The 27,492-nt window shown below is 51.7% G+C and overlaps 1 protein-coding gene across 2 annotated transcripts in view; it reads right to left on the reverse strand.

The window, feature by feature from the left end:
* ALX4 (ALX homeobox 4) overlaps positions 1-26,475 on the reverse strand; it is a 39,908-nt gene extending 13,433 nt beyond the window's left edge. The window contains exon 1 of one of the 2 annotated variants that reach the window (XM_074809813.1): positions 25,943-26,475. In XM_074809813.1, coding sequence (XP_074665914.1) covers positions 25,943-26,348 — 406 coding nt within the window. In that variant the 5' untranslated portion in view covers positions 26,349-26,475. Of the gene's footprint in view, positions 1-21,724; positions 21,835-25,942 lie in introns of those variants that run through there. The other variant, XM_074809815.1, reaches the window with a different exon arrangement.
* Between the last annotated feature and the right edge of the window lie 1,017 nt (positions 26,476-27,492).

Raw genomic sequence — 27,492 nt, forward strand, 5'->3', positions numbered from 1 at the left:
TTATGCTCCCTGGGTCCCAGGACCACTGTCCGGGCCAGTGGCTGCCACCCTGCCTCCTCTTCACAGCTGCACCCTCCGCTGCTTCCAGGGGATGCAGGTGGACAGACCCATCCAAAATGGGCTGGGACAGTGCCCTGCCTCACAGCCTGGGTACGTCATAAGCTACAGCCGTGATATTTATTATTTTCAAAACTGATGATAATAAAACAGTCCCGAAAGTCTGCAGCAATGGACTACCGCCTATGAGAGTCAGTAGAGTTGGAGTAATAAATAAATAAAAGTATGTCAGGAAATGTTTTCCTCCTTTCTTCCTTTTTTTATTATTTATGATGTCAGGAAGCTCAGTAGATTTCCCCCCGTGCCTTTGTGCTGGCTGCCTCCCTAACTCCCAGGTCCCCTGCAACTCCAGCAGCAGCAAACACAAGACCTGAGGCCTTTCCTTGGGAAACTCCTCTGCCGTTTCTTATCTGCTCGAGCGGCTCAGCTAGCTGGGGAAGGGTCTGCACAAACACACACACACAAAAGCTCTGGCTCTCATCTAATTTCCTTGGCTTCATGGCTCAAACTGCAGCTGGGAGCTGGGCTTTCAGCAGCGATAGTTGTCTCTACCACAAGCCATCAGCCCTGAGGAGCAAGCGACCTGCCGCCAGCCCAGAGCCCTCGGTGCTGGCACAGCCATGCTGCTCGCATGCTCCTGCGCTGCAGCAGACACGGGCTCATGATTCTATGATTCTATGATTCTGTGATCCTTTCCCTCCCACCCCTGCGGACATGGGCAGGAATGAGCTGTCCCCATGAGAGGAGCAGCAACAGCGGGAGGGAGGGCCGGGAGCAGGGAGCACGGCTGGCGGCGCAGGGAGGGGATGGTGTGCATCTGCCCTCGGCTGAGCATCCCAAAAAGTAATGCTCATTCCCTAGAAACAGGGTCCCTGACCTCCAAACAGTCATGGTAACTGCTGAAGTGAAACAAATTGCATACATCTGCATATGGATATGCCCAGACTTCCTGTAACTGGAGATGGCCTCAAAGTTTCAGCGCAAAGTTTGGGGTGTCTGTTTCTAATCAAACTTAGAGAGACCTTGAATTACATATTGTGAAGATCTCCATGACAAGGAGGTAATGTGAGCATCACTGCACCCTTACGAGCCCGACAGGACCACTTGGTGCCTCCTTCACTGCTTACAACTCCGTCCTTGCCCTCATAGCAGTAGAATGAGAATATTTTCTGGCTTCCCATGCTTAGACCCTGCTCTCCCAGAGCCTTGGCTGCCACTAGACCATCGGCACTTCCAAGACCTTCCCTGAGTCATCCTGTGTCCATTGCCAATGGGCAGGGACAGCCCAGGACAGCTGGACACACAGTCCCCAAGCATCACAGTGCTCCCTCACTTTTGGGCAGGATGGCTGCCTGCATCCCCAGTTCACCTGGAGGGGTTACACCTTTCCGATCTCACCACATCTGTCCTGGGAACCACATTGAGGAGGAAGGGGGTGCAGAGACAGACCGTGCTGCACGCGTGGCCATGCGGTGATCCCCCGGCACGGGCAGGCATCACACTGCTCTGCTGACACCTTCCTGGAGGGAACGGCCGTTTTCACCATGCCATCACAATGTTTGGCTTCACAACTCCTATCCGTTTTGTTCCTGAAGTGTGTTATTTTGGGAGGGTGATAAAATAAAATCTTTGCCATGTACGATCGTATCCATGAAATTTAATTTAGAGCAAAGTCAGCTTGGTGCATCTACGTGGCAACGGAGAATGGGAAATGTCAAATACACGACTTAAGGCCCAATTTGAAATGATGTCTCCTTTGCACAGCACATGCATGACAAGTCACAGCTCCTTATTGACAGACTCCTTCACATAGATCCTGTGATTGCAGCCCCACAGACTACAAGGTTCCAAGACAGCTACATGGCCAGCAAAACCCAAGGACACAACCAGCACAGGACTGTTTCCCCCAGGCTCCAGGCAAAGAACCCTTCAGGATCTGGGCATTTTTCATGTACTGCTGTGGCAACATCTCAGAACCACAGAATCACCTAGGCTGGAAAAGCCCTTGAAGCTCCTCCAGTCCAACCATGAACCTCACACTGACCGTTCTCAACGCCACCAGATCCCTCAGCGCTGGGTCAACCCGACTCTTCAACCCCTCCAGGGATGGGGACTCCCCCCCTGCCCTGGGCAGCCCATTCCAACGCCCAACAACCCCTTCTGCAAAGAAATCCTTCCTAAGAGCCAGTCTGACCCTGCCCTGGCGCAGCTTGAGGCCATTCCCTCTTGTCCTATCGCTTATTACTTGGTTCAAGAAACTCATCCCCAGCTCTCTGCACCCTCCTTTCAGGGAGTTGTAGAGGGCCATGAGGTCTCCCCTCAGCCTCCTCTTCTCCAGACTAAACCCCCCCAGTTCCCTCAGCCACTCCTCATACGACCTGTGCTCCAGACCCTGCACCAGCTCCGTTGCCCTTCTCTGGATCTCATCCAAGCTATTATGGTCTCAGTGAGGAGCCCCACGCTATCCCAGCCCTGGGTGGCTCTGAGCGTAACCTGGGCCACCTGGACACCTACCAGCACATGATGGCTCACAGAACCTGTCCGCCTGTGGCCGACCCACGGCCAAAGCACATGGCATGGGCAGCATGTGGCTGCACCAGGCTGCCTCTCTGCTCTCATGCTAAATAGGGGCCTTCTGCCTTCCTGCCCAGGTGCAGGCATGGGGGTTTTCTCCCCTGCCCATCCCCAGATCCCTATGGCCTCCTATGAGGCCATTTCATGCTGCCTTTCCCTGCCTGCACGGCCGTGGTCTGGCTCTTACTTTTCATAGCAACAATGCTTTTTCAAAAAAAACCCCAACCCACAAACCTCTAGTGCAGATGTTTAAGAAGACTTTTTAAATCCAGTTCTGGCTCTTAATGTCATTCTCTCAACTCCTGCTTAAATATCAGTGCTAAAAAATTTGCCTAGATAGGGTTTGGGCAGTGTATTCTACACTTCTTACCAAGGAAGATTTGCACCACAGCCCAGCCAACACACCTCCAGGACTTGGCTGGCCGTAGTAACCTTATCCAGTCCTTGTGATCTTGCCTTAACACATGCTGAAGCCATTATAACTTGTTCCCAAGTTGTCTGTTGCAGCCTTCTGCCTTCTGTCTGTCATTGCAGTCTAGAAGTCAGCACAAGGCTACCATTTCAAAAATATTCACATTTTGCATTATATAGGATAAAATGGAGAGGCTGGATTTTAGACATATAAAGGCCAAAATCTCTAGGTTTATTTCTGTTCAGGGAGTCAGGGCTCTTGCAGCCTGCTGATGTAGAGAAGAGTTTAAAATGGAGAGAAGACCCAGAATTTTTTAGCTGAATGTGGCATCATTGATTTTATTAGCAATGATCAGATATTTAATATACCTTCACTCCTGGGCCCAACTGAAGTGTAAAACTGGGCAGCATTCATCTCTTAAATGCAGGTGGTAGAGGTCTACATAAGACACAAGCCATTGGCATCGTTCTGGAAGGTGCAGTTAACCTGGCTGCTAAGCACAAACTGGTTGGAGCGTCTCCATTTCAACTCTGGATAAGGACGAACACATCACCTTGTGTCCAACCCACCAGCAGTTCCCTTTTAAGTTTGCATAAAGCAGAGCTGGTTCCTGTACGATAGCACATCTGTCCATCTATCCCAGCCAGGGAGCTCATTTGGTTGATCCTGTAGAACCTGAAGGAAGGCTGGGACATGCTCCAGGCAGCTCCTCTGCTCACAGCATGGCATGCACCAACCTCCCGTTGTGCTGAGGAGACCATTGCATGAATGTGCTCATCCGCATGGACACCACCCACCTCTGCTGAGCCCGACCAACGCTGCTGGCGCTGCTGCCCTGCTGCCCGCAGCCTCCTGAGGCTCTACAGCAAAGGGGGGATATAATGAAACCCGCAGCTAAAAACAGCTGTGCAATACCTGGCCACCTTGGGGAGCTAATTACAGACAGAGCAAATTCCTACAGAAAAGCCTACTTGTATAAGGATGAAAGGGGGAGAGGAGTGTTGCTTTCTGCTGCGCTCCTCCTGACCACACCAAGGGTTCCTCTCTTCAAGAAGAGATTTATTTTTCTGAGCAGAGCATACAGCAGGAACAACCCTAAGGCCTAGAGCAGAAAGGTCTCAAAAATTCCTTCTGTTCCAGAAGGGCGGTCTGGGGACCATGCCAAAGTTGCCACACAGCACCGGTGGGGCCATAGGCTTTTGATGGCAGTGCAGCCAGCGTATCACTTAAGTCACTGACTGTCCCCACTCTGTGTGCCTCGGAGATGCTTCCCTGGGAGTCAAAACCGCCTCAGTCCTGATTGCACTTAAACCCTCTTGTGCCTGGCTGGTTACGTTTGGGAACAGACAGCTTGATAAATATTAACTCTAGTGCTGCTGAGAAGTTTACATCACAGCAAGCCTGGGGAATGTGTGCATGTGTGTGTTATTTGTTTGTGGAAGTTGCTGTTCCACTTGCTTTTTTTCTGAACTTTTTTTTTTTTTTTCCAGTACAAACATCTGCTTTCGAGGGCACGTATTGCTTTATTGTCTGATTAGCTGAATTCACACACCCTGTGGCTACTTGGGGAGAGACCGGCATCATGTGTACAAATGCAACACGCGCTGCTTGCTTCTCTTTCATGTTATTTAAAGGACACTAACAAGACTGGCTTTTATATAAACAAATCAATTCTGAAAACTCCATGTAGAAGCTGTGGCTAGAGTAAAAAGGCACAGTTTATGTCCCAAGTCCTTCTTCATGTGGCATGTTCATTTGAACAGCAGGAAAGAGCTGACTAGCAAATTTTGAAGGCACAAAAATGCTTCTAGCAACCTGCTGTAATTGCAGCTGACTTTCTGCTCCCAGAATGCGATACAGGAAAAGAGAAAGAGCAAGAAAATGTACTGCCATTGCCTCCATGGGGAGGAAATGAAACGGCTCAGTTGCGTACCAGGGCTTGCTCACTACTGAATGTGAAAGGAGATTATTGTTTATGCCAAATATTCTGGAGCTGGGCATCTTGGTTCTCTCTGATGAACCCATGAATTTCTTCGTGACCTGGCTCTCTCCTCTCTGACACCTGAAAGTCTCCAGTGGCTGCAGGGGATGACACACTGCCTTGGGGATGTGCTCCGCCGTGCCGGGACCAGCCGCAAGATGGGTTTTTAAGTGACAGTAGGGAGCTGACACTCACCTCTGTGCAGCTCAGTGGCAGCCAGACCCTCAGTAGATCCCACACAGGCAGCCCCAGGCACAGGTCTGAGGGTTTTCAGTATGCCAGGCTACATGCAAAGTCCTGCTTGAAACTGTGACAGTCAAGATAGGTCAGCTACTGCATTTTAAAATGTCTTTTTATTTCCCATTGTGGGCATGTCACAAAGCTGGGAAATAATCGTGGATTCCTGCTATGTCCTACTCGTGTCTCTGCCTAAAACAGTGTGTGAAGCAGAAGTCACCTAGTACCTCTGATATATTGCCAGTGCTTGCCTGCCAAGGAAGATGGATGAGGCAGACAAGGATTGGAAGGGGGCTTGAAAGGGCTTTCAGTTTCCTTTTGGCTCTGAATTTGATACCTTCTGGATAAGTAGTCTCCTCCTTCCAAAGCAATCCTGCATTGCCTTGCCATGGCTGTGGTCGCCTGAGGGTCTTGGCTTTTCTTGTGTTCCTCAGAACCAGATGGGAGCACCTAACTGCTCTGAAGACAGGGCTCAATGCTGGGTAAGACAAAACATGGGAGCTCATAAAGAAAAAACAGTATCACTACTATAGGACAAAGTGTTGAATGGGATCGTCTCAGTCATAGACTCATACCTACGGACAGGCCCGTAGCTGTTTATTGGGAGTTAAGGCCAAAAGGGCCCACAGACCCTTGGGTAAATGAAAGGCAGAACAGGCAGGTCCCTGTGCTGTTTGCTGAAGTCTTTCGTTCTCCGCAGACAGGCAACACAGGGTTTTGCAGACCTCGATGCACTGCCCCAAGGTGGGGGCTCTGTCCTGCTCCCGTCTGAGCGGAGTGTTACTACCTGGTCATCAGCATCTGGGGAAGCACCTGCCCCATCCGCCTGCCTGCCTTGCTTTAGGATCTTCCAGTTCTCTCAGGGTTGTGTTTCCTTTAGAAAAATCTAGATACATCAAGGTTGCAATGTCGCTTCTCCCCTGTTTGGAAGTTATCTCCAGCCAAGTTACATGGCGACAGTGTTTAAGGTTAAGGGATTCAACCCCGCTCCCTGCTCCGAGGCGTTGTGCAGTCAGGCTGTACCTGCAGCAGGGAAGGGTGAGCACTGGGGAGCTCTGGGGCTGATGACAAGTGGTGCCGTTCAGTGCCTGTGGAAACACTAAAGGTTGTTCAGATGTGAGTGACAGATGAGGGTGATGCAGGGCTTAGGGCTAAGCTCTCACTCTGAAAGGAAAAGCATAAGCCTCCCCATCGGATGCAGATTTATGTATTCATCTTAACCTCACCCTTGCCCTTTGGCCAAGATACCTTGCTTAAGCACTGCAAGACAAAAGGGGGTTTTCACTGCAAGTTGTTATCTCCTCCAGAGCTTTCACCCACAACCAGTCAGCACCTCCCTCTCCCCCACAACACGCTCCGGACGTTCCCCCTACAATTTCCATCCAAAGCTGGGTGGTGGCTGAGCAGGGCACCCGCTCTGTCAGGGTGAGAGGGAGGCACGAGGCTCCGGTGCAACCTTCCATGGTCTCAGTGTGTGTTGCCTTCCATGTAACCGCCTGCCAAGCGAGGAACCACCGGCCGTCACGTGTGACAGCGGGTATCAATGAGCCATCTAGTTAGAGGAGAGCAGGGGGACGTTCCTTCCAGCTGGTGGGGAAGGCTGGGGAGGCAAAACCGCCTGAAATGAGTTGAGCCTTGCTCTGATGTCTGGCTATGGCACCATTTAATTCCCTGCTGCCAGCTTGGAGAGTGATTCAGCCCATCCTATGTGTCTGTGCCTGCCCGGACAGTGCTCATGCCGTCGGTCGGTTGGTCGGTCCGTCAGTCTGTCTCTCTCTGCATTCTTCTGTCTGCTTTGCCAAAGCAACCTCTTCGCAGCAGAGGCAGCAATGCATTGCTGAAGTTCAGCTGCCTCCCAGAGGTGACTTCCAGTTGCCTGTTTTGTGCTGCTGGTAACAGGGCTGGAACTGCAACCTGAAATAACCGGCAGAGCAGAGGGGCAGGAGGAGGGAGGTTAGAGCCATTTTGTCACGAGTTGAGCAAGAGCTCAGCTGCCTCTGCATTATGGAGTCCTGGTTCAAATTAGTGACAGACGAACTTCAAAAGGCTTGCAGGCACCGGCCGGAGAGGCGTCTGAGCGGGCTCTGCCCAGCTGAAGCAGCCAGCCTGCGGCTCTAATCCAGCAAAGCACTGCAGCATATGTGTGTCCTGGACTACCCTTAGGTTTAAAGTAAAGCGTTATGTACTTCAGACGGACAGTCAGACAAGCCCCAGCAAATTCTCCCAGCAACGCTCCTGTGCTGCTCCTCCTGCTTCCCAATCTGGGCCCCCCGGTGCCCCCGTGGAGAAGAGCTGGGGACCCTGAGTCTGGATGAGGTGCTGCGGCAGCCCCATCGCTACCCAAGCGCAGTGCACCTCAGGGGGATTGGGGTACTAGCATTTTTGTGTGGAAATTGGAAAGCAGGAGTGACGGGAAAGCTGGAGTAAAAACAGAAAACACCCTAAGTTGGCTGAACCTCACTGAACCACGGAAAGGGTTGAGTTTAAACATTGGGCCAAAGTTTGGGCCAGGTTCTTTAACAAAATAGTTCTGCCATTCTTCAGTTTTATACAGCTGATTAGTAAAGAAAGGTTGAGACGAGGGAAGAAAAACATTCAGCCTTCCCCAAACCTGCCCATTGTTGGAAGCACAGCTAAAACTTATTTCCATTCTGACTGCACATTGCAAAACTCAAGGCCAGCCAGGTCTGGGAATTGCTAATGTTCCTACAAGCACTAAGCTTTTAGAAGTATTCCAGAAAGAAATTAGGTTTCTGGCTACCAGTCCCAGCATTTCACAGTCACTGGGGCTGGGCGACAGACTGGCATCAGCTTTTACTGGCAGAGAGAAAGAGGGCAGGAAAATCATAAACTGAAGCAAGAAGCAACACAATCAAACTGGGAACTTGCCAACCAAGAAGGAAGACAAAACAACTAACAGCAAACCTGAGGGCAGCAGGTTGTTTCCCCCAACCTCTGCACCCCTCCTCACTCCATTGCTCAGGTCACCCGCTGCAAAAAAACCTCCCTGCCGTGGGGTCACAAGATGGGGATGGTGCTGCAGCCCCACGGGGTCTTCCTGCTGAGGAGATTCTGGTGCCTGGGGAGAAGGGGGAGCCTGAACTCCCGACAGGGTCTGAGGGCAGCAGACACCCCTGCTAGCCAGGGGCTGTTGTCCTTGGTCCCCATGAGCCCCCCATGCTGCACAGGGGGTGCATGGCAGCCTCAAGGTCTCACTGACCATGAGAGCTGTTTCCAGGTATCGGGGGGCATAGCTGTGCTGCGTGGCCTGGCTGTGAACCACTGCTTGTCTACACTATAGCTGAGGAGAAAGGGCAAAGAAAGAAAAATCTGACTTGCCTGGAAACTCCAATTGCCCCTTACACAGTCTAAACAAATATTTATTTAAATTACTCAGAACGCCCCAGTCTTCTTATATGTGTCCCAAAAGAGTGTCATAAAACGTCTGTAAAAAGGACTCCATTAACCTCTGCTGCCCTGCATTAGAGGCACATATTTCAGCTCCAGTTAAACTGAAGTTTAATAAACTTTTGGCCTCTGTAGGATCCCTCCAGCCTCTGTGGCAGCCGGTCCTCCCCTGCCCCAGTCTGGCTCTGGGTCTACGTCCACCACTGGTATTTGCCGTGAAGAGCAGCCACCACGGTGGGGAACCGCCAGCACCGCTCCAGCCTCCGATGGGAGCCCACCATCAATCGTGGGTGCTACACTCTCACACCTGGCATTGCTTTCTGTTGGGGCCATGAAGGGTAGGGAAAGGATGTTTGAAAATCCCCCCATTTCTCCTCGGTGCCAAAATTTAACCCCCAGCTTACTGCATTTCTGTCTCTGGAAGGTTAGCTCCACGTCCTTTGTGTCACAGCAGAGAGAAGGGGCATGTTCCCCGTGGGGGCCAGGGTAATCTAAGTCTTTTGAATGATACCAATCGCTGATGCAAGCAGCTGTGCTCAGGAAGACACTGGGAAACCCTGCTTGCTTCATGGTTTAAGTGCAATGCTTTCTTCATCCAAAAAAATATATATGTGTAGTACAGTAATCTCCTCTTAATGAAGTTTTGCCAGATTATCAAGGAGTGAAAATGATACTACATGACTTGGCCAATTACTCTCATGAGACACGCAAGAGCCCAGGCACACGGATCGCAAAGGAAAGGGATGAAAATGATTTACAGAAGCAGTGAGGCAAAGGTTTATTGATAATGAGGCACTAAGAGGAAATGGGATTAGTGTGTGTAAGATTCCTCTAGTAAATGAATAATGAATAGTATTTGCAGCCAGCAACTTATGTTTTTCCTTTTGAGTTGAGAATAGAAAGATGCAGGGTAAATGACAGTTATTAAGAAAAACCCATTAGGTAGTACTGAGCGAGGAAAACATCCACGGAAGTGAGATCTTACTTGTGAAAGCAGAGTCGTGACTCGCTCAAGGGGTAAACTGCTTGTCAAGTAGTTCAGAGCACTCTGCACTCCGAGGTCGGAGAATGGAAGGGGGATTTCGTTTCACTCGAGGACTACTTCACCTTGCAACACATTTAATTGTCACCAGGGGAAAAAAAAAACCAACAAAAAGCCAACAGAAGTAGGTTTGCATGAACCAAGAGAATTTGACCTTTACTTTCTTTTCCACCTCTGTGGTTCACTTCTCCCCCAGACAGCCCACGCCCGGTGAGCCACACTCCCACAGCATCCGCCCGTCCTGCACATGCTCTCCGGGCACTTGACCCTGACCGCTGAAGTTCCTGGGGTCTGGCCACTGCACTTGGTGGTGACCGAACCAGGCCAGGATGTGGATCTCTCATCATCACCTGCAGCACTGGGTTCCTTTATAAAGCTACTCCGGGATCAAATTTTTCCAGGGACAGACTGAACGGGAGAAGACATTTGCCCCCCGTGCTGTTGTGACTGCAGATGGCACCCAGCGTGGTGTGGCTCCACTGGCACTGATGGACGGCCTCTGCTAGCTGGGGGCGGCACTGGCTGCTCAGCACCACGACTACACCCAGCACCAGGACCAAACATATCTACTGGGCACAGGGGAATGAGCAGTGAGAGCACTGTGTGCAGGGCTTTTGTGCCTTTTCTCTTATTTCTTTTCTAACATACTTCTTGCTTTGTGGGTCCGTACTCCTGAACAGTTCTCCATTTTCTTCTCATCATCCAGCGTGTGAAGGCAATCCTTACTGCACAGCATCCCCACCCTGTTCAGCAGCGTCCTCTGGGCTTCCCACAGCATTTGATATTGAGAAGGTCGCACAGAGATGCCTGAGCCACAAAGCCCGGGGAGATGTTGTATGGATGGCAAACTGAGACAGAGCCACCAAGCGCACAACAACCACTCTGAGATTTCTAAGCCTGAGTTTTAAAGAGTACTTATCATTGTCTAATCTTTTTGCAGTTTGGAGACAAAGGTCAGTGAGAACGGTCAGTGTGACGTTAATGGTTGGACTAGATGACCTTCAAGGTCTTCTCCAACCTAGATGATTCTGTGGTTCTGCACTGTTGGCCTCAGCAGGTGCCCTGAATCATGCAATACCTTTGTATCCTGGTCACCCAGTCCTAAGCCCCCGTTCAATCCAACACACTCCCCAGTCTTCAGACCAAGTTTCTTCCACATCCAGATTTCTTATCCCAGCCTTCTGCTGCTTCCCCTGATACAGCTTTTCTTGTGCCTGTAGTTACATCAAACAATGTGCTCCCCTACTTTGCCCGGGTCCAAGCAAGGCTGGACCATCTACTGAGATAAACGGCAACTGCAGGAAGGGTGAGCTCAGACCTGGCTGGAAACATGCCCAGAACATGGGAACTCTGCAGTGTGTTTAGGTGTGAAAATCAAAGCTGTCGTTACTGAGTGAGTGAGAGCCACAGCTCCTTAAGGCCTGGTCTTAGATAATTTTTCAGAGGCAAGGCACAAGGCACATTTCCTACCCAAAGCCCAGCTCCACTGCAAGTCTGACGATCTTTCTCCACAGCACAGTGCACCAGAACTTATGAAAAAAGACATCATCAGATTTTTTTCTGACATGAAGAAATCAAAAACGTGCTTGGTTTTAGCTACATTCTTGGAAACAGCTTAATTGATTCAGATGAACTTTAAAAAAATTAGTATTATAAAAACAGTCAGAGGCAAACAACTGCTGTGGGAGCTTTTAGGCCAAATCATTAAGTTTTGATTAAGTTAGAAGCAACTGGAGGCAGAATTTTGGTAGGAAGCATCAGACAGTAGACACAAACAACAGTGACTCTGGTAACACACTTCCTAACAGAGAACAAAAGAATCATGACTCTTGGAAACAGTGAAGCTCCTGGAGCACCACTAATTCTCAGCAGAACTGGATGATTACGTGAAAGATGATTACCATGAAAATCAGCCTAAATTAAAAACTGTGTCCACATCAGCTGAGCTCGTGCTCACTTTTGTGTTTGCTTCCAGTTAACATTCCAGGATGGGATCATACTGACATGAGTGACTGCAACTGTCAGATAAACATTAGCAAATATTTACAGGAATCATCTTTAGGAACTTGTGAAAAGGACTATTTACCCCAGAAACCTACTTCTGCCAGTGATGCTCATCCAACGAGGGAACAGAAAAGACTTTTATCTCACGTGTCCGCCGCGTACCTACCTTCCACTCACTACCACAGATCACCTTTCCGCTGCGCACCCCTTGCACCAGTTCACACACACACACACACACACACACACACACACACGCAATCTGCTGACCAAAGGTTACTTGCAAACATCATCCCAACAGCAATCCTGCGTCCCAGACAGACCTTGAAAAATCATACCTGGTTCATAATTTGCAAATATTATGCAAGGGGCATTCATGCCCCCTGTCTCCCAAAACACTCCCTTAGGGGAGCCCTTGTTTTGGGAGATTTCTGATCTCCCTGTGGGTGTCTGTGTGCCGACACAGCCCCCAGCTCAGAAGGGCTCTGCCTGAAGAAGACACCATCCCCACGCCAGTGCCACAACCAGAGCTTCGGTGTTTAGTTGTCTTTTCTATCAGGGTGGGAAGCAGTGGGAGGCCTTAACAGCATGTGGAAAGGGCAACTGCAGGCAGGATAGCCTAGAGAGGAGAATAAAATACAGAATCATAAACATGGGCTGGAATGAATATGTGTCGAAGGCATGCAAGGTACGTACTGTTTCAGAGTTTTCTAGCTGAGAGTAAGCAAGACTCCTTTTCAACTGCTCTGTCTTTCCCCACTCTTTAGAAATCAGCGTGTCTGCAAAGGTCTGGAGAGAATGGAATTTGGGAAGACTGGATGAAGACTTCAGTTTCCAATGTCTGAGGCCTCCCAGCATTAGTGGGGCCACTAGGCACCAGCTGGCCTCTGCGTCCCAAAGCATCCCCAGCTCCTGGGGTCAGGGCGACTGCAAAGGAAGCTGCCGGAGCAGCAGTGGGTTGCTTTCTCCTTCCTTCTCATCTCAGACTAGGCTTCCCACACGCTGTCTTCTCAGATTTACTACCTCACTGTGCATTTGGGTCATAATTTTGCAGACTTCACGAGAGGCAAACATGCCTGTATGGGAATGTGTGTTTTCTGCTGCAAGTCATTTTGCTCTCAGAAGATATACAGTTGGAATAATGGGGCTCCAAACTACAAAGCAACCTCAGTTATGAGGCTGTAGCTTCCAACAAGTCGGGGTTTCAGAGCCAAGGTTTTAGTGCTAGGGGAAGTTGTGCAAGTTCTCCATCCCGAAGAAGGGGTTAGAGAGCCCTTCTGCTGTGCCTGCTGGAACCGAGAGGCTTGCCTGGAATTAGGGACTCTCTTAAGTATTTGCAGCTCATGTCCTCTGTTTTCCAAAGCAAAGATACATCTTCCCGAAAAAGCTTAAATCACACCGTTCTTCCCAATTGACACCTCCAGCAGCTGATGAAGCTGAGGCTTATAAACAGGGATAGCACGACTGCTATACAGTCCAGTTTGCTTCAAACTGTGGTACATACTGGACTAAATAGCCTTCCCCTGTAAAGTAACTCCTTTGTAAAATAACTCCCGGCTGAGAGGGATGGGGAAGTGTGTGTATGTGTAACTTCGTCAAGAACGTTATCTGACATAAACAGAAAAGAAAACTTTGGTGCTCCACCTCCTGTCAGTAGATGGATTGTGACGTTCAGATGCTACGGTAAGAAGCTCTATAGGTTATCACCAGCCGGGGACAGTCTCTAGTCAGTGTGTCATCTCTTTATTTAACGGGTCTTACCCCCAGGAGAAAGCTCTGCCAGGAGAGCTGGGGGCTGCAGAGCAGAGCTGCTTGCCTGGAGAAGGGGTGGCCTGGCACAACGTCCCTTCATGCAGGACACGACAGGGTGAGGAGCTGGCAGAGTCAGCCTTGCTGGGCTCAACCATGGTACTACACCGCTGTCCCTGCCACACTGCTGGGTGCCCTGCTTTCCCCTCCTTCCCCCTGCCCTAGGTGTACCTAGCCAGCTCTGGGGTGTGCTTCGAGCAGCCCTCGGTGCCTTCATCTTCTGCTTTCATCATCTTGCCCACAGTTGGTATTTCTGGCATGGGGCTCAGCAAAAGGGAGCTGCTTTGCTCACCACCGCCAGACACCCCTGCAAAACCACCCAGGCCAGAAGAACCCAGACCCATGGACCTGCTTCATCTCAGACATATGGGGAGGAAGAGCGTGAGAGCAACCAATTTAGCTATTTACATACTCGTATCTTGTTTTCCCGTCGGGCCAGTTCAGACCGACTCTGTTCCCACTGGGATGTCACTCCAGGCTTTCAGCTGCTGCTCCCTTTCCTTTTGACTCCCTGAGAAGCAGTTCTCAGCAAAGTTTTTGGTTTTAATGAAATCTGTGGGCTAACCCATGCCATTCCCTATTTTTGCCCTGTAGGGAACTAATTTCCATCAGACTCAACATCCACAGCTGTATTCTTGGCTTTCGGGACCTTCTCAGTTCCCCTCTTAACTCCTCCTGGGCCAGGACCCGCTGGCCTCTTACGTGTTAACGCGTGTATGTGGTCACTGCTACACACCATGGTTTATCTGCTTTGGGCTCCTAATCCCTCCATCTCCATGGGCTGTGGAATCAGCTGCCTTTCCACACAGAAGCCTACATCAGAGAACATGCATGTTGCCTGAGGCAATATTCACATTTGTTTTCTTCTAGAAAAACCTGAGCCGTTCTGCTTGAGCTTTGCAGAGTCCAGATAGGCCAGACCAGTGCATGCCAAATGGCCCAAATTTATGAACTTCTTTCAAGGAGTGTGCTATGTTTCCTGGCTAATGTCTGAAAAGGAGAACTGGGGTCAGACTGCACGGCTTCTCTGAGAGGCATTGAAATCAACAGAATAGACAAAGGGCTGGATTAGTCCTTTTGTGGTTCTCCTGTAAAGTATCTGGGGGGTGATTCAGTTGCCCGCTCGTAGTTTTCTGGTGCTGTGCAAGACACACTAAGGTCTCTCAGATGCCGACATGGAGCAGGCAGATGCCAAGGCCTTGAGGAGCAGCTCCGGCAGACCAGGCAGTGTAAATGGGGCCGAGTGTCATGCAGTTGGCTCAATGTCTCCTCCCAGTACCGGCCAAGCTTCCCCACTCCACCATCCATAGGATGCTGCGTACCTCCTATTGCATTTACAAGCATCTGACAAACCTGCCGAAATACTTTGGCCTCAAAGCCTCTGCCTTGCTGCATGCTCTTCATATCTAGGGCCCCAAATATGGTGAAGAATTCATCCCTTAGAAGCTTGGTTGCAATCACAGCCTCTTGGTTCCTTTTTGGGTAAGCTTCAGGTCATTTTCTAAAGAAATCCATAGCTACCAACAAATATTGTCTGGCAGATTCTATCTCAGGCAAAGGCCCAACAACATCAACAGCAATGAATGGCAGTAAGGTCCCCAGGAGACACTGCTCAGTAGGGTTTCTCCCCATCTTCGGGGACCCACTTTTGAAACACAACATATGCAAGAAATGCATCACATTTCCTGTGGCAATTTTCCATCATCTGTCTGCGTTTTCCTCAAAACCAGTTCTTTCTTGGCTTGACTAAGGGTTTTGCAAACTCAAGATGTCCAATGGTTTTGACATCATAACAAAACCTCAGAACCTCCTTTTTGAGTGTTTTGGGTGTAATGAGCTCTCATGAATACTCATCACCCATTGTTTTATTTCCCCATCTCCTATACAACATTTCATCTTTAAATTCCAAGCTTTCCCACCATGACCAGAGAGCTTTTGCCCTGCTACTCTGAAGAGAGTCTATACTCAAAAGCAGACACAGTTGCCAAATGAGGGTTTTTTTTTCCGACCACACCTTGTTTTGATATCAGGAGCCTTTTTGAGGGACAATTTTAGCTCCTTGAACTCTGCTCTTGCAAACCTACGTCTACTGGATGAAGCAGGAGCGTTTTCATTCCTGCAGACTGTGAAAAAAAGGAGGAAAAAAAAAGAGGATGCAGTCTCAATCTTTTCTTGCTGTCCTGCTGTGGGAGGTGTCTGCCCCAAAAAAGGCATTTGAACAAGGCATCAGCAGAACTAGCCTTTGGTGACTGTGGTCTCATGTCAGTGCTGTCCCCACCCCACAGGCACCCCCAGCTGTGTTCAACGGAAACTGCTTCAGCTCTGAAAATGCCCAGCCGCTCTCCTTTGGCCACCGCGATAGCTTTTTCTTCTCACAAGGAGCACGTGGAGCTTTTGTAATCCTGGCAAGTCTGCGGCTGAGCCCCCAGCAGCAGGATGGGTGCCCTGCGAGGCCAGGCGGGCTGACAGTGCCGTGCTCCCCTCCCTCGCATCAGCAAAGCGCTGCCCCATCACCCCTGGCTGGGCATTTGCCCAGGGTGTATGTTACGCCTCTTTTCAACAGATCACCTTCCTCTGGGTTCCATTTCAGATCGGCAACCTCGAGCCCATGACAGCCCTGTTTATAAAACATTATCAGTTCCTATTAAGGCTCTGCATACACCAGGGTATCCTCAGCTGTAACGCAGGGGCTGGGTGGCTGGCTGTGCAATACCTGCTCTCTTGGTCTCTCGAGTGAGGGCTGCCTTACGCAGGTGATGGGAGACCCACACTACAGTTTGCTACGGACTTGTGCTAACACGAAAGCCATTTTCACCTCCAGATATCCACTGGGGAAACCAAAACGAACCTAGTAAGGCACATGCCAGATATTATCTATTAATGGTAAGACATAAGCACCCTTTGATTAATATCTTATACAGCAAAGCTCTTGCTGGCCTTTTTTTCTAACCAGAACAACAGATGAGGTCCAAGAACTGGCTACAAGCTCAAAGAGACGGCTCAGGGGCCTGCCCACAGAGGCAGGCGCCACAAACAGATTGCCCAAACCTCTTTCTTTCGCATGAGCCATGTCTCTAAAGGAAAGCACCGCAGGCTGGAAGCCCTGGTGCTCCCTGACCAGGTCCCAACCACAGTGATGTACATGCCGAGCATTAGTTCATCTCCCACCTTGGCTATGCCGAGCATTTTCCTGAACCCCAGCAGTCCAGTCTCCCACATGCATTTTTCCCCAGCAAGGACATTTTCCCCAGTCCCTGCCTTCCCTCGTACCCATGGGGTGGCTCCATTCTAGATTGGCCCATCGTCTCCCTCTCCATCTAGTTTCAATTACAAACTGCAGTACCTGAACGAGCGTCAGCAATGCCTATAAATCACACAGGCAATAAACCCCTCTCTTGCTGCTTGTCTTCCCTCATAGCCCTCCCTCTGAAGTGGACCATTGCCAAAGGGAGGCAAATAGGTTGTTTAACCAAGAAATCCAATTTTTGCCACCAAGGCCAAGGAAAAGGGGATTCCCAGTACAACCAGCCACAAAAGTACCCTGCTCAAAAGCAAGCGAATTAAAGGCTACAAGGGCAGAGCAGGGTTCTCTGAACACCAACATAATATCCAGACCTGTGCACCACAAAACGTTGCTACAGCCTCAACCCTAACTTAAAACCAGCATCATCCAGCTTTGCATGTGCAGCTTCAGGTCCCCCTGTTTCCTGAGCCAGGTTTGGGCCTTTCAGTAGATTTTTATGAGTCTCTGTCCTGACTAGCCATATATTTATAACAACTCTCTCTGTGGATATTTCCCCTCCCCACCAGAGCTGCACTTAACTGAGCTGCTGCAGTCATGTTTGATGTTGTAGCCAATCTCCCATTGTTTTCTGTCCTGCACAAGTCCCTTTTTTCTAATAGCTTGAAATGGTATGAACTGGATAGAAATACTCTCTAGCACAGGACCTTGCACCTCTATAAAGCAACCAGCTTCCCTCTCTTCCAGTAGCAGCTTTCCGACTTCTGTTCAAGGGCTGAAACGCAATATTTAAGCTCCGCCATAAATCCCACAGCTTCATGGAGTGTTTCTGGCCTCCTGCACAATCTGCCTAAGTGTCTAGCAATTGGTCCATCGGCTATTTATCTTGGAAGTCCTCACTGGCATCTGGAGACGTGAGGAACACAAAACGTCTGCAGGTCCTCTGCCAATTTAGGTGGGTCTCTTCTTCCTCTTGCCTTCTAGCATTTGGCTGCGTCCTGTCTAGCTCAGACTGATATCTGGCTCCAATCTGCTTACGAAGGTTGAGACCAAATCTTGATAAGCCAGGTTATGTCTATAACGCAGTGCTTCTCAGCTCTCAGGTATGGGTCCTTGCCACAGCTGTGCTCCTGACTCCTCTCCAGGATGAGGTCTGGGCATGCACCATCCCAGGGAAGGCTGAAAAAGAACCACACAGTGCTCCAGAAGGTCTCGCAGCCTCCTGAACCAGCGACCAGCACCACGGTCCAGGCTGCAGAGTGTAACCGTGCCCCAGTGTTTGGCCTCAGGCTCTTCTCTGTGAACGGCAGAGCAAGGCTCCGTCCAGCTCCTCTTTCCAGCTGGCCACGCAGTGGGAACGGACATGCATCGGCCTCCCATGGGCTCCTTTCTCGAGTGGCGTCACTGGGGCTGGAAAAAACATGATGCTGTGGCCCCCCCTGTGCTTGCTTTACAGAGCACACATGCTGGAAATGTCCAGTCCCACAGGTGACCCAAGCCCTGCCTGGGAGGCCCAACAGCCTGAGACCAAGTCCAAGCCCAGCAGGCTGGTACCCCAGTGAGCTTTTGGTTTCCTTTTCGAGATGGTTTTCTATTCTGTCAGAAACGTTGCTGTGGCTCAGGTGTCCTATTAACTTTCAGGCTGAATAACATTTTCCCATTTCCCCTGTTTTGTGAAACATTTTCTGGCCCGTGTCACACACTTCCCCAGCACCTCGCGGAGTCACGGTCTTGCAGCTGGGCCTTTGGATCTCTCTGGTCACTGTCCCAGCACAGAATCATTCTCTGATTGTTTTCCACCCTTTCTGGGAAAATTTCCAATATTGCCCTCTCTCCCTGTGCACAGTTTACAACTCTGGGGTTTTTTTATTTGATTCTGGTGTGAATTCCTTTCACTTTCCACTGCTCCTGAACAGGTTAGATGTCTGCAAGCACCTTTGTTATCTGATCCCTCTTGCATCAAAAGAATGAATACAGTTCCCTGTTTCCCTCTTTAGAAACTGCATCCTACCCTGACACCAGTGTTACCGCTCCCGACTGAAGCGGTCAGTCAGTATCTGAAGTCCTGAGGATGCAGATTCCACTACAGGCAGGAACTGGTGAGACCTGAGGTATCTCTCTCACGCAGCAGTGCTCACACACACAGCCCTATCTCCCGAAACACAACAGTAATCAGAAGTTATTTCGAGACAAGTTTCTTTTATTCCCCCTAGACAGAAGCCTGCCCCAAATGTTTGTTCTGTCTCTTCCTCAGGTTCCCCATTTCCCATCCGCTTCTCTGATGGGCTTTGACTTTCTGTTGACTCCCCCCACATTGGTTTTGTCGTGTTTTCAGACTTTTACTGAATAAAAGCGGTTGCTATCTTCATAAGCCCCACAGATTTTTCACCCAGCCTCAGCGTACAGCGTGTCTATCAGTGACTAATCCAGCTTACCTTTCAGGCTCTATCACCAGCTGAAAACCCACTTGCCTTACAGCTAATGAACACAGCTCTTGCTAATAAAGAATATATTTAGAAATAATACTGATTCAACCATCTGTTTCCAGCAAGTGGATTACTGCAACAGGATAAACCCTTAAACCGCATCTTCACTAAAAAAAATAATTTATCAGATGTAAATAGGCATTTAAGTGCTGAGTTAGGCGATGCAATGATCTTCGATCAGCGCAGATAAGGAGAGACCGTAGCTCATGACATACCAGCTTGTCATGGCTAAATCCTGCTGGGACCTGAAGATAGCAGCTCCTAAATGTTGAGTCACAGCTCTTCTCAACAGAGAGGGAAAGAATTTGATGCTGGTGGATTCATACTTATATAGTCCATAAAATCAGTTGCAGACCACCTTCCATAACAGTGCTGAGGCTGCCACTGCTCATCACCTGTCCAAGATATCTCCTCTTCTTCTTCCCCTGCCTCTTCTCATTCATCTCTGCTCCTTCCTCCCTCCACCCCTCTCCTCTGTTCCTCACTGACCCATCTCTCAAAAAAAGGCCCTAGAATATCATGGTGATCCCAATTGCTCTTTCACGTCATGTCTACTTCTGTGACAGTCAAAATATGAAGATGATTTGCAAGCATGAAGGAAAACACGGCCAACAGATTCACCGGTACGTATAATAACATTGATTCATCTGAACTTACGCAGAAAATAAAGTAGAGGTCATTTATTTAATATACGTAAGTAGCTTTCCTCCTTTACTTATGAACTTTCATTTACAAGTTGAGGCAGCTGTGAGACGTGTAACTATGGTAAATTACTCTAACGCTTTATTCATATGGAATGTTCTCATCCATCTCTTAGTAAATGTTTCTCAAGTCACAGGGGTCCTATATTAGCTATGTTACTGCTCAGGCTTCTCCTAATCCAAAACTATTTCTTTTCCTTTTGAAAATGTATCTGCATGAAGATATTAGACCTATGCTTTCCAAGCTGGTTAACAACTGAGATGGGATATTTATTTTATTTCCAAATGTGTAGGAGGAACGCCTCGGAAATATATGACTTTTGGAGCAGGGATTTCTCAGCATTTTCTGAAAACCAGGGATGAACCCGTACCCTGTGTTGGGCAACGTAGGTTGCCCACACTGAGAAGTTGCTTTTTAAAGATGAGAGCATTAATGTGGATTGGCAGGTTGAGCCTATTTTATGTACTGAGAGACCTGAGCATATGAGAACACACCAGTCACTGCACTGAAGAAGGACCTGGCTGTCAGGAAACCTGAGTTCAGTCCCCCCCAAATCAAACCCAGGACCTCTACTCCGTGAGATTTCTGACTCCGGCAGCGGGCTCCTTCTCCGGCCCATGGCCAGCCTCCTTCTGCCGGAGCCACGGCCCTGGGAAGGTCACACTGATGCCCCTGAGTGACAACAGCTTCACCTCGCACAAGCCACTCGCAGGTTCTGAGTCTCAGTTCTTCCAACCGCAAAATGGGAAGAAAAGTCTCCAACTGCCACAAGATACGTCGCATTTTTTACCTGGGAATTGCTACAGCTACCCAAATGCCCTGAACAAGATAATAAAGCGGCTTAAGGACTCCAGGGAGGGAAAGTGGCTAAAGAGCTGGGAACTAGAGCAACCGAATGGACAGGGCTGTGGCTGGAGATGTCCTTTAGTGGCAGACCTTGGCTCCGGGCCTCCCAGACACCACCTCCCTCTTACAAGGGAAACTCATCACGCCTTTGAACGCAGGGCTTGGAAAAGGAATAAATCTTCAAGATCTGAGGGATTGAAGTCTGCGCATTAGCTCCCCTTAAACCCTGAGTGCATTTAACTTGGGAGGTTAGAAACCACAGCCAAAGAAATCTCTTTTGATTCACAACTTGTTTTGAGCAGTCACCCATAAAGCAGCCAGTGAATCACTCCAGCCAGTTAGTCATGCAACCACACTGGATGTACACTCAAAAGGCTGCACAAAATAAACAGCCTGCAGCTCCAGATAACACACACACAGCTCATCTGCGCTATCTGGCATCAGCATATATCGTTAATAGGACTCCTACACCAAACCCTTAGGAAAAGACGCACTCCGTAAGCGCCTCCAAATCTCTCTCCCCATCAGTATTTTTTTTTCGTCTGCTTCGCGCTGTGTTGCTTTCAAAACAATCGAGGCCAGTAAAAGTTTTAAGACTCTTTCTCTCTCTTTCCGCACCCTTCTTGTCGCCGGTAACGTCCTGCTGGGGTTACAAGCGGCGGAGGGCTAAAGCGGAGTTAATCCCCATCAGCAGCGGACAAGTCGAAAATAAACAGCTCTGGTGCGAAAAGAAATCTGCCTGCAAGGAGGGAGCGGCGGCAGTACGGGGGGAGGGAGGCTCCCGGTCCTTTGACACATGAGTGTTATAAACAGCTCGGGTCAGGAATCCTAGAAAAGCCTCCAGCCAGATCTACCGCCCGAGCCGAGGGAAGCGCAAAACATTTTTGGGAAGAGATGCGCGGCCGGGGTGGGGAGGGGGAGCCCCTACCTTCGCGTCCTGCTCCCTGAGGAAAGCCCGCAGGTTTCCGCGGAGGAGATCCCGCACCTCCGAGTGCCTGTGCAAACAAGAGGCTTAGCCAAACTCCCGGCGAGAGCTCCCTCCCCTCCCTGGGAGGGTGCCGGAGCCCTTGAATGGCAGATCTGGTGGCCCTATTGTGGAAAAGAGAGGCCGATTGCCAGGGCGGCGTCAGCAGCTCGCCGGGGGCCGGCGGCCGAGCCTGGCCGGGCAACCGGCCCCGCCGCACCCGGGAAGGGGCCGGCCCCGCCGCCCCCCGCCCTCGCTGCCGCCGCTCCCCGCCTCTCCGGCCCGCTCCCCCCCCGCAGACTTCTCCCCCTTATACCCGCCTGCTGCCCCCCGCGGGGATCAGGGCAGCAGCATCTTTCCCCCCACCCCCACCGCCGGAGCGCTCCCCCCGCCTGCCTCCGCGCCCGCGCTTTTATCCGCGGGGAAGGCGCCGAGCTCAACGCTGCGGGGACCCTCCGAGAGCCCGGTGTGGGGGCACGGCATCACCCGATGGGGGGGGGGGGAGAGTCCTGCAAGAGTCCCCGGGGAGAGCACACGGCCACGGGTACCCCCTTCCCGCCGAGGGAAGGAGGCAGATGCTGCCGGTGCGCCCCCCCCCCCCCGCCCCGGCGCACCGGGAGCTCCGCAAAGCCCTTGACGGGGCCCGAGCGGTCTCTCTCGGGAGAGGGGGGGGACACACCGGCAGCGGGCTCATGTGTGCCGTGCCTGCAGTTTACATTACGTTAGGGGAGGAGGAAGAGGAGAAATGCATTAAAAGTGTCATTTTTTAAAAAAAAAAAAAGCTCGCAGCGAGCCCCTGATTCCGACGGCAGTTGCCTTCTGCGCTTCTATTAACAACGCACTTTAGGCTGCGCTTTTTATTTGCTCGCTAAAAAAAAAAAAAAAGAAATGGTCGTTATTTGCATAACCCGGCACTTAAAGAATTTCCTCTGTCAGAGAAAGCCCCTTTCCTTTCTCCCGTTTCCTCTGAGCAAACATCCCCATCACATTTCGCCTTCACTCCCCAAAGGATTTTTTTTCTTCCAGCTCGTATTTCTAGGCAGCGATATACGCGCGTATTTGTGTGTGTAGATGGCTGTATGCGGACATATGTTTCAAGACATGTAACTTACTTCAGCTCCACGCAGTAGAAATAGCAAGTCAGATTACTACAGCACATAAATCACCCGAAAGCTTTTCCCCCTCCTAAACCAAGATATATAACCTGCTCTGAGGGCTTTTATTTAAGATTTCGGCTTTAATTGCCGGGGCCGGTCTGCGGGATAACCCGCACCCCTATTTACGGCAGAGGAAAGCCGGCCCGGCGGCGGGGGGGGCCGCACCGGGACACCCCCCCCGCCCCCCCCCAGGGCCAGGCCGGCAGCCGCCGCTCCGAGGGGGCCGCCCGGTGCCACCGGCAGCCGGGCTGGAGGCTTCGGCGGCTGCCGCTGGTGTCCTGCGGGTCCGCAGGGCCGCAGCAATCCCGCGCCTATATTTATCCGTACAACGCCGTGGAAAGGCTTAGATCTAGAAATAGAAGCCGAGAGCAATAGATGGCAGGCACGGGCTTTTTATAACTGGGAACGACTTGTTTATTAAGGAATTAAAATAAAATTAAACATTTAAAAAAAATAAAAAAGAAAGAGGCGGAGATACCCTCTCCCATACGCTCCGCGCTGGGCTCTCCCGGGGCCTCTCCAAGCGACGGGGGGGAAAGACGGAGGCGAGAGCCGGCTGCTGGTTTTTATCTTTTTTTCTTTTTCTTTTTCTTTCTTTTTTTTTTTTTTTTTTTTTTTTGGGGTGCGGAGTGTTGTTTTTTAAATTGAGGGACTTACAGGCACGGCCTCCCACCACCCCAGCATCCTCCTCAACCCGGGGCAACCAGCGTTCCCCGCCGCTCTCCTTCCCTTTCTGCACAAGGCGCACGGCAGTACCGGCCCCGGGACGGCGGCGGGGGCTCGGCGGGCGGCGGGGGGCGGCCGCCGGCTCCCGGTTCCCCGAGCAAACCCTTCCCGTAGTTCTCCACACCCGCCTCGCACCCTTGCCCGTTAGCCGGCCGCGCTGCGGGGGGAGAGGAGGGCTCTGTTCCCCCGCTCTCACCCACGCCGAGGGTATTTACCGGGCTCGGTGGTTTCCCGGTCCCGGTCCCTTTAGCCGGGGCACAACGCCTGAGCCCGGCGCGGTTTGGGGAGAAGGCGGCGAGGAGCGCACGGGTGCTGCGAAACCCCGATCTGGCTGTTATGAGCGAGTCTCTCTCTTCAATCGTTAACCATTATTATTATTATTGCTATTAATTATCCTGGCGGATCCATGTGTCTCTTATTACGGCCCACCGTCCCTAGCCACATCACAAGGAGCTCGCAACGAGCGCCGGGCCACCCGCCGCCGCCGTGAGGCTACCACTGAAGTCAAACCCGGAGCCCCGCTTGAAAATAAATAAGGGGGGACCCCGGCGGTGTTAAGGAGGGTGATAAACTCGCGTGGGTCTACCGGCGGTGTGTGTGTTGGAATGTGTCATCACAGGCTAAAGCCGGCGCCCTGGGCTTTGCAACCTACAAAAACAAGAGAGCCGGTTAGCGGGGAGAGGGGCGGCAGGGCGGCCGGGAAGGCACCGGGGGCTCCCCACCGTGCCCGTCCCCCGAAGGCCTCCGCGGATGCGGAGCGGGCCTTGGCGTGCGCCCAGGGCGAAGGGGCAGGGGAAGAGAGCGAGCGGGGGACGAGAGGGGAAAAACCCCAGCCTAAGCCCCGGCCGGAGCGAGCGGGTCCCGGGCACGGCTGCCGGGTGAGGATTTAATGCCTTTTTTCCCGGGAAAAAGACGGGGGGGACACCCCGAGTCTGTGGACCTGGATCCGGGGACACTTGGGCTGCACGCAGGGGGTGATGGACGGCGCCTGACCTCGGCCCGGCGGGGTTTGGGAGATGGGCCGGGGGACGGCGCCTCTGCCTCCTTTTTAAGTCTAGAGATGGGGAAAGGGAAAGCAAAGAGGGCCAAGAGTACCCAAACGACGGCGAGAGCCTCGAGATGGGATCGCCGGCCTAACCCGGGCCTCCACCGGCCTCCCCCGTCACCACCCGTCTTAGGGGCTCCCTGGGGACCCCGGCACCGTCCCCTCGTTGTCCCTGCCCGGCGGGGTCATCGTGGACAGGCGCATCGAGGATGGGGACACAGCCGCCCCCCGGCAGCGGCGACGCGCTGAAGCCGGGCCGGGGCAGCCCCTCTTTGCCAGCACAGAGACCACCGGGAGGGAGGGGAAGAGATTTCACTTCCACTTTCTCTTCTTCGGAAAAACAATTTTTTTCTAAATTTGTTTGGTTGTTGGCTTTTTTGTAGCGTTGGGTTTTTTTTTTTTTTTTGGGGGGGGGGGTGTTGCTTTGTTTTGGGTTTGTTGTTTGTTTGTTTGTTTGTTTGTTTCCTAATCGCCTCGATACAGCGGACACCTCCCGGAGAAGCCTTTTAAACCCACGCTCGGACGCGACACGAGAAGCGACCCCGTTCCAGGCTGCCCTGCCGAGCGCCAGCGCAAGGGAGTGTCTTAATTACCGCTAATGACCCGCGGAGATGATGCGAGTGGGTTATCTGCAGCCGGGCAGAAATCAGTTAGGGGAGTGGCAATTAGGGACGAAAGTGAGAGCCGGGGAAGTGGGAGAGACCGTTACAGCGGAAAGTGAGGATTTCGGTGAAATTTCCCAGAAATTCTCCCTCTGGAAGAGGGTCCCCGTAGCGCATATTTGGCGCAGCCCGGCGCTCCGCTCCTTCTTTCTCTTTCTGTTTCTCCCCCCGTTCGCTGCGGATTTCCCTGCTTTGCTCAAGAACTAACGCTTCCCGGCAGCGCGTCGGCCCCGCTCGGAAATTACGATTAAAATCACCGCAAAAGCGGGACAAGGGGTGGGAAACGCCGCTTCCCTTGGGCATCGCGGCCTCTAGACCGGCTGGGGGTAAAGATATTCGGGGCGGAGGGGGGGACACACATACACACAGGGGACACAGCGGCCCCCCCAGCCCCGCACCGCGGCGGGACGGGGCTGCCCGCGGGTGCGCTGCGCTCCGCGGCCGGCAGCGCTGGGCTCCTTGAGCCCGGGAGGACTTGCCCCCCTCTCCACATCCTCCACCCCCCCGGGAGGCCCTTTCCAGCCCCCGGCGTCTCTCTCTCTCCGGTCCCCCCCCCTCCTGGTGCTTCCCCCGCCTGACGCCAAGGACTCACCGTAACAGGAGACCTGCAGAGCTCCGTTGTGGCCGCTGCTCTCTTGCAGTTTGATGTTGCTCTCCGGGGGGGTTTTGCAGGGGCCTCGCTGCATGTAGAGGTGCGGGGGCTGCTGCTGCTGCTGCTGCGGAGGGTATTTGTTAAAGGAGGCCGGAGCCCCGGCGGAGCCGGGAGCCTGCACGCTGCCATCCAGGGACTGACATTCCTGCTGGCTGTAGCGGCTCCGGCACTTCGTGCTGCTGTCACCAAAGCCTTGTCCTTTGCTGGCCAGGAAAGTGGGGCTGAACTTGTCACTTGCTTGAAATGCCCTAAAAGGCGAGGAGCCTTCTGTGCCCTGGGAGGCTGCGTTGTAGTAGGAATCCATGGCAGCCGGATCACAATAAGAAACACAAGTATCAGCATTCATTCCTAAAATTAAAAGGCCCGAGTGTCCTTAATGCTCTTGGAGGGGCACCAGGAACCTCTCTTTCTCTCTCCCTCTCTCATACACACACACTCACAGCTGGGCCAGGGAGCTCTAAGAGGATTCAGATGTTCTTGAAAGCTGACCAGATCTCCAAACCCCCTTAAGATCTCGCACAGTAAAAGGGGTCTTTTTCTTTCCCTCCCTCCCTCTCTCTCTCTCTCACACACACACACTTGCCCTCCGTCTCTCCCTCCGAACTATCTACACTCTAAAGAGGTTCTTCTCCGCACTTTCCCCCCCACACATAGGGGAAAAAAAAAAAAAAAAAAAAAAAAAAGAGAGAGAGACCTCTCCCCCAATTAATATGTAGATGATGACAGTGGAGGGGAGGGGGCCCAGGAAGGGGTGTGTGTATGTGTATGGGGGTGTGTGGAAGCAGAGGGGGGTGGAGGTCATAGCTTTTGCGTTAAAAAAGAAGAAGAGGAAAAAAAACCCCAACCCAACCACCCCAAAAGTTTTTATGATTAAAAAAATAGAAAATCAAGCAGACGGCACCGAAGGGATGGATGTGGGATCCGCGCAGGCGGAAGCACCGCGGACGATTTAACGGTCGTGACACGCTCGGTTGGCCCCGGCCCCTCTCGGCTGCTCACTGCCCCCAGCTGCGGGGACCCCCTCCTCCGCGCCCCCTCCTCTGTATTAAAGGCAATACGGATTTCCCCCGCAGCTATATGCCTTTAAGCCCCCCCCCCATTAACCCCTTCGGGGCCGGCAGCTCTGCCAGCGCTGCCGTGAGCCGTTTGCCTCCCCTGGCACGGCGGGGCCGCGGTCGCCCATGGCCAGGCAAACTCCCCGCACGTTTCTGATCGTCGTTTTTTATTTACCTCTACAAACGTGCTCCCTCCAGGTGTAAAACCACTGGATCAAAAGCGGGAGGGCAGCAGGGAGGGATTTTAACAGGGTCGCCGAGCACAGAAAATTGGCCCCGGCTTCTGGGACTGCCAGAGGTGAACTTGCAAAGGGACAGAGGGTGGCAGGAGCCCTTTTTGGTTGGAGGGGTCAACTGCAACCCAAAAAGGGCTTAAAAATAAATCAATACTCACCTTCCGTCGTGTCCCCGTCCCCCCCCCGCCCCGCCATTCAA

The sequence above is a fragment of the Strix aluco genome, chromosome 31, assembly GCF_031877795.1.
Source record: "Strix aluco isolate bStrAlu1 chromosome 31, bStrAlu1.hap1, whole genome shotgun sequence".
Lineage (NCBI taxonomy): Eukaryota > Metazoa > Chordata > Aves > Strigiformes > Strigidae > Strix > Strix aluco.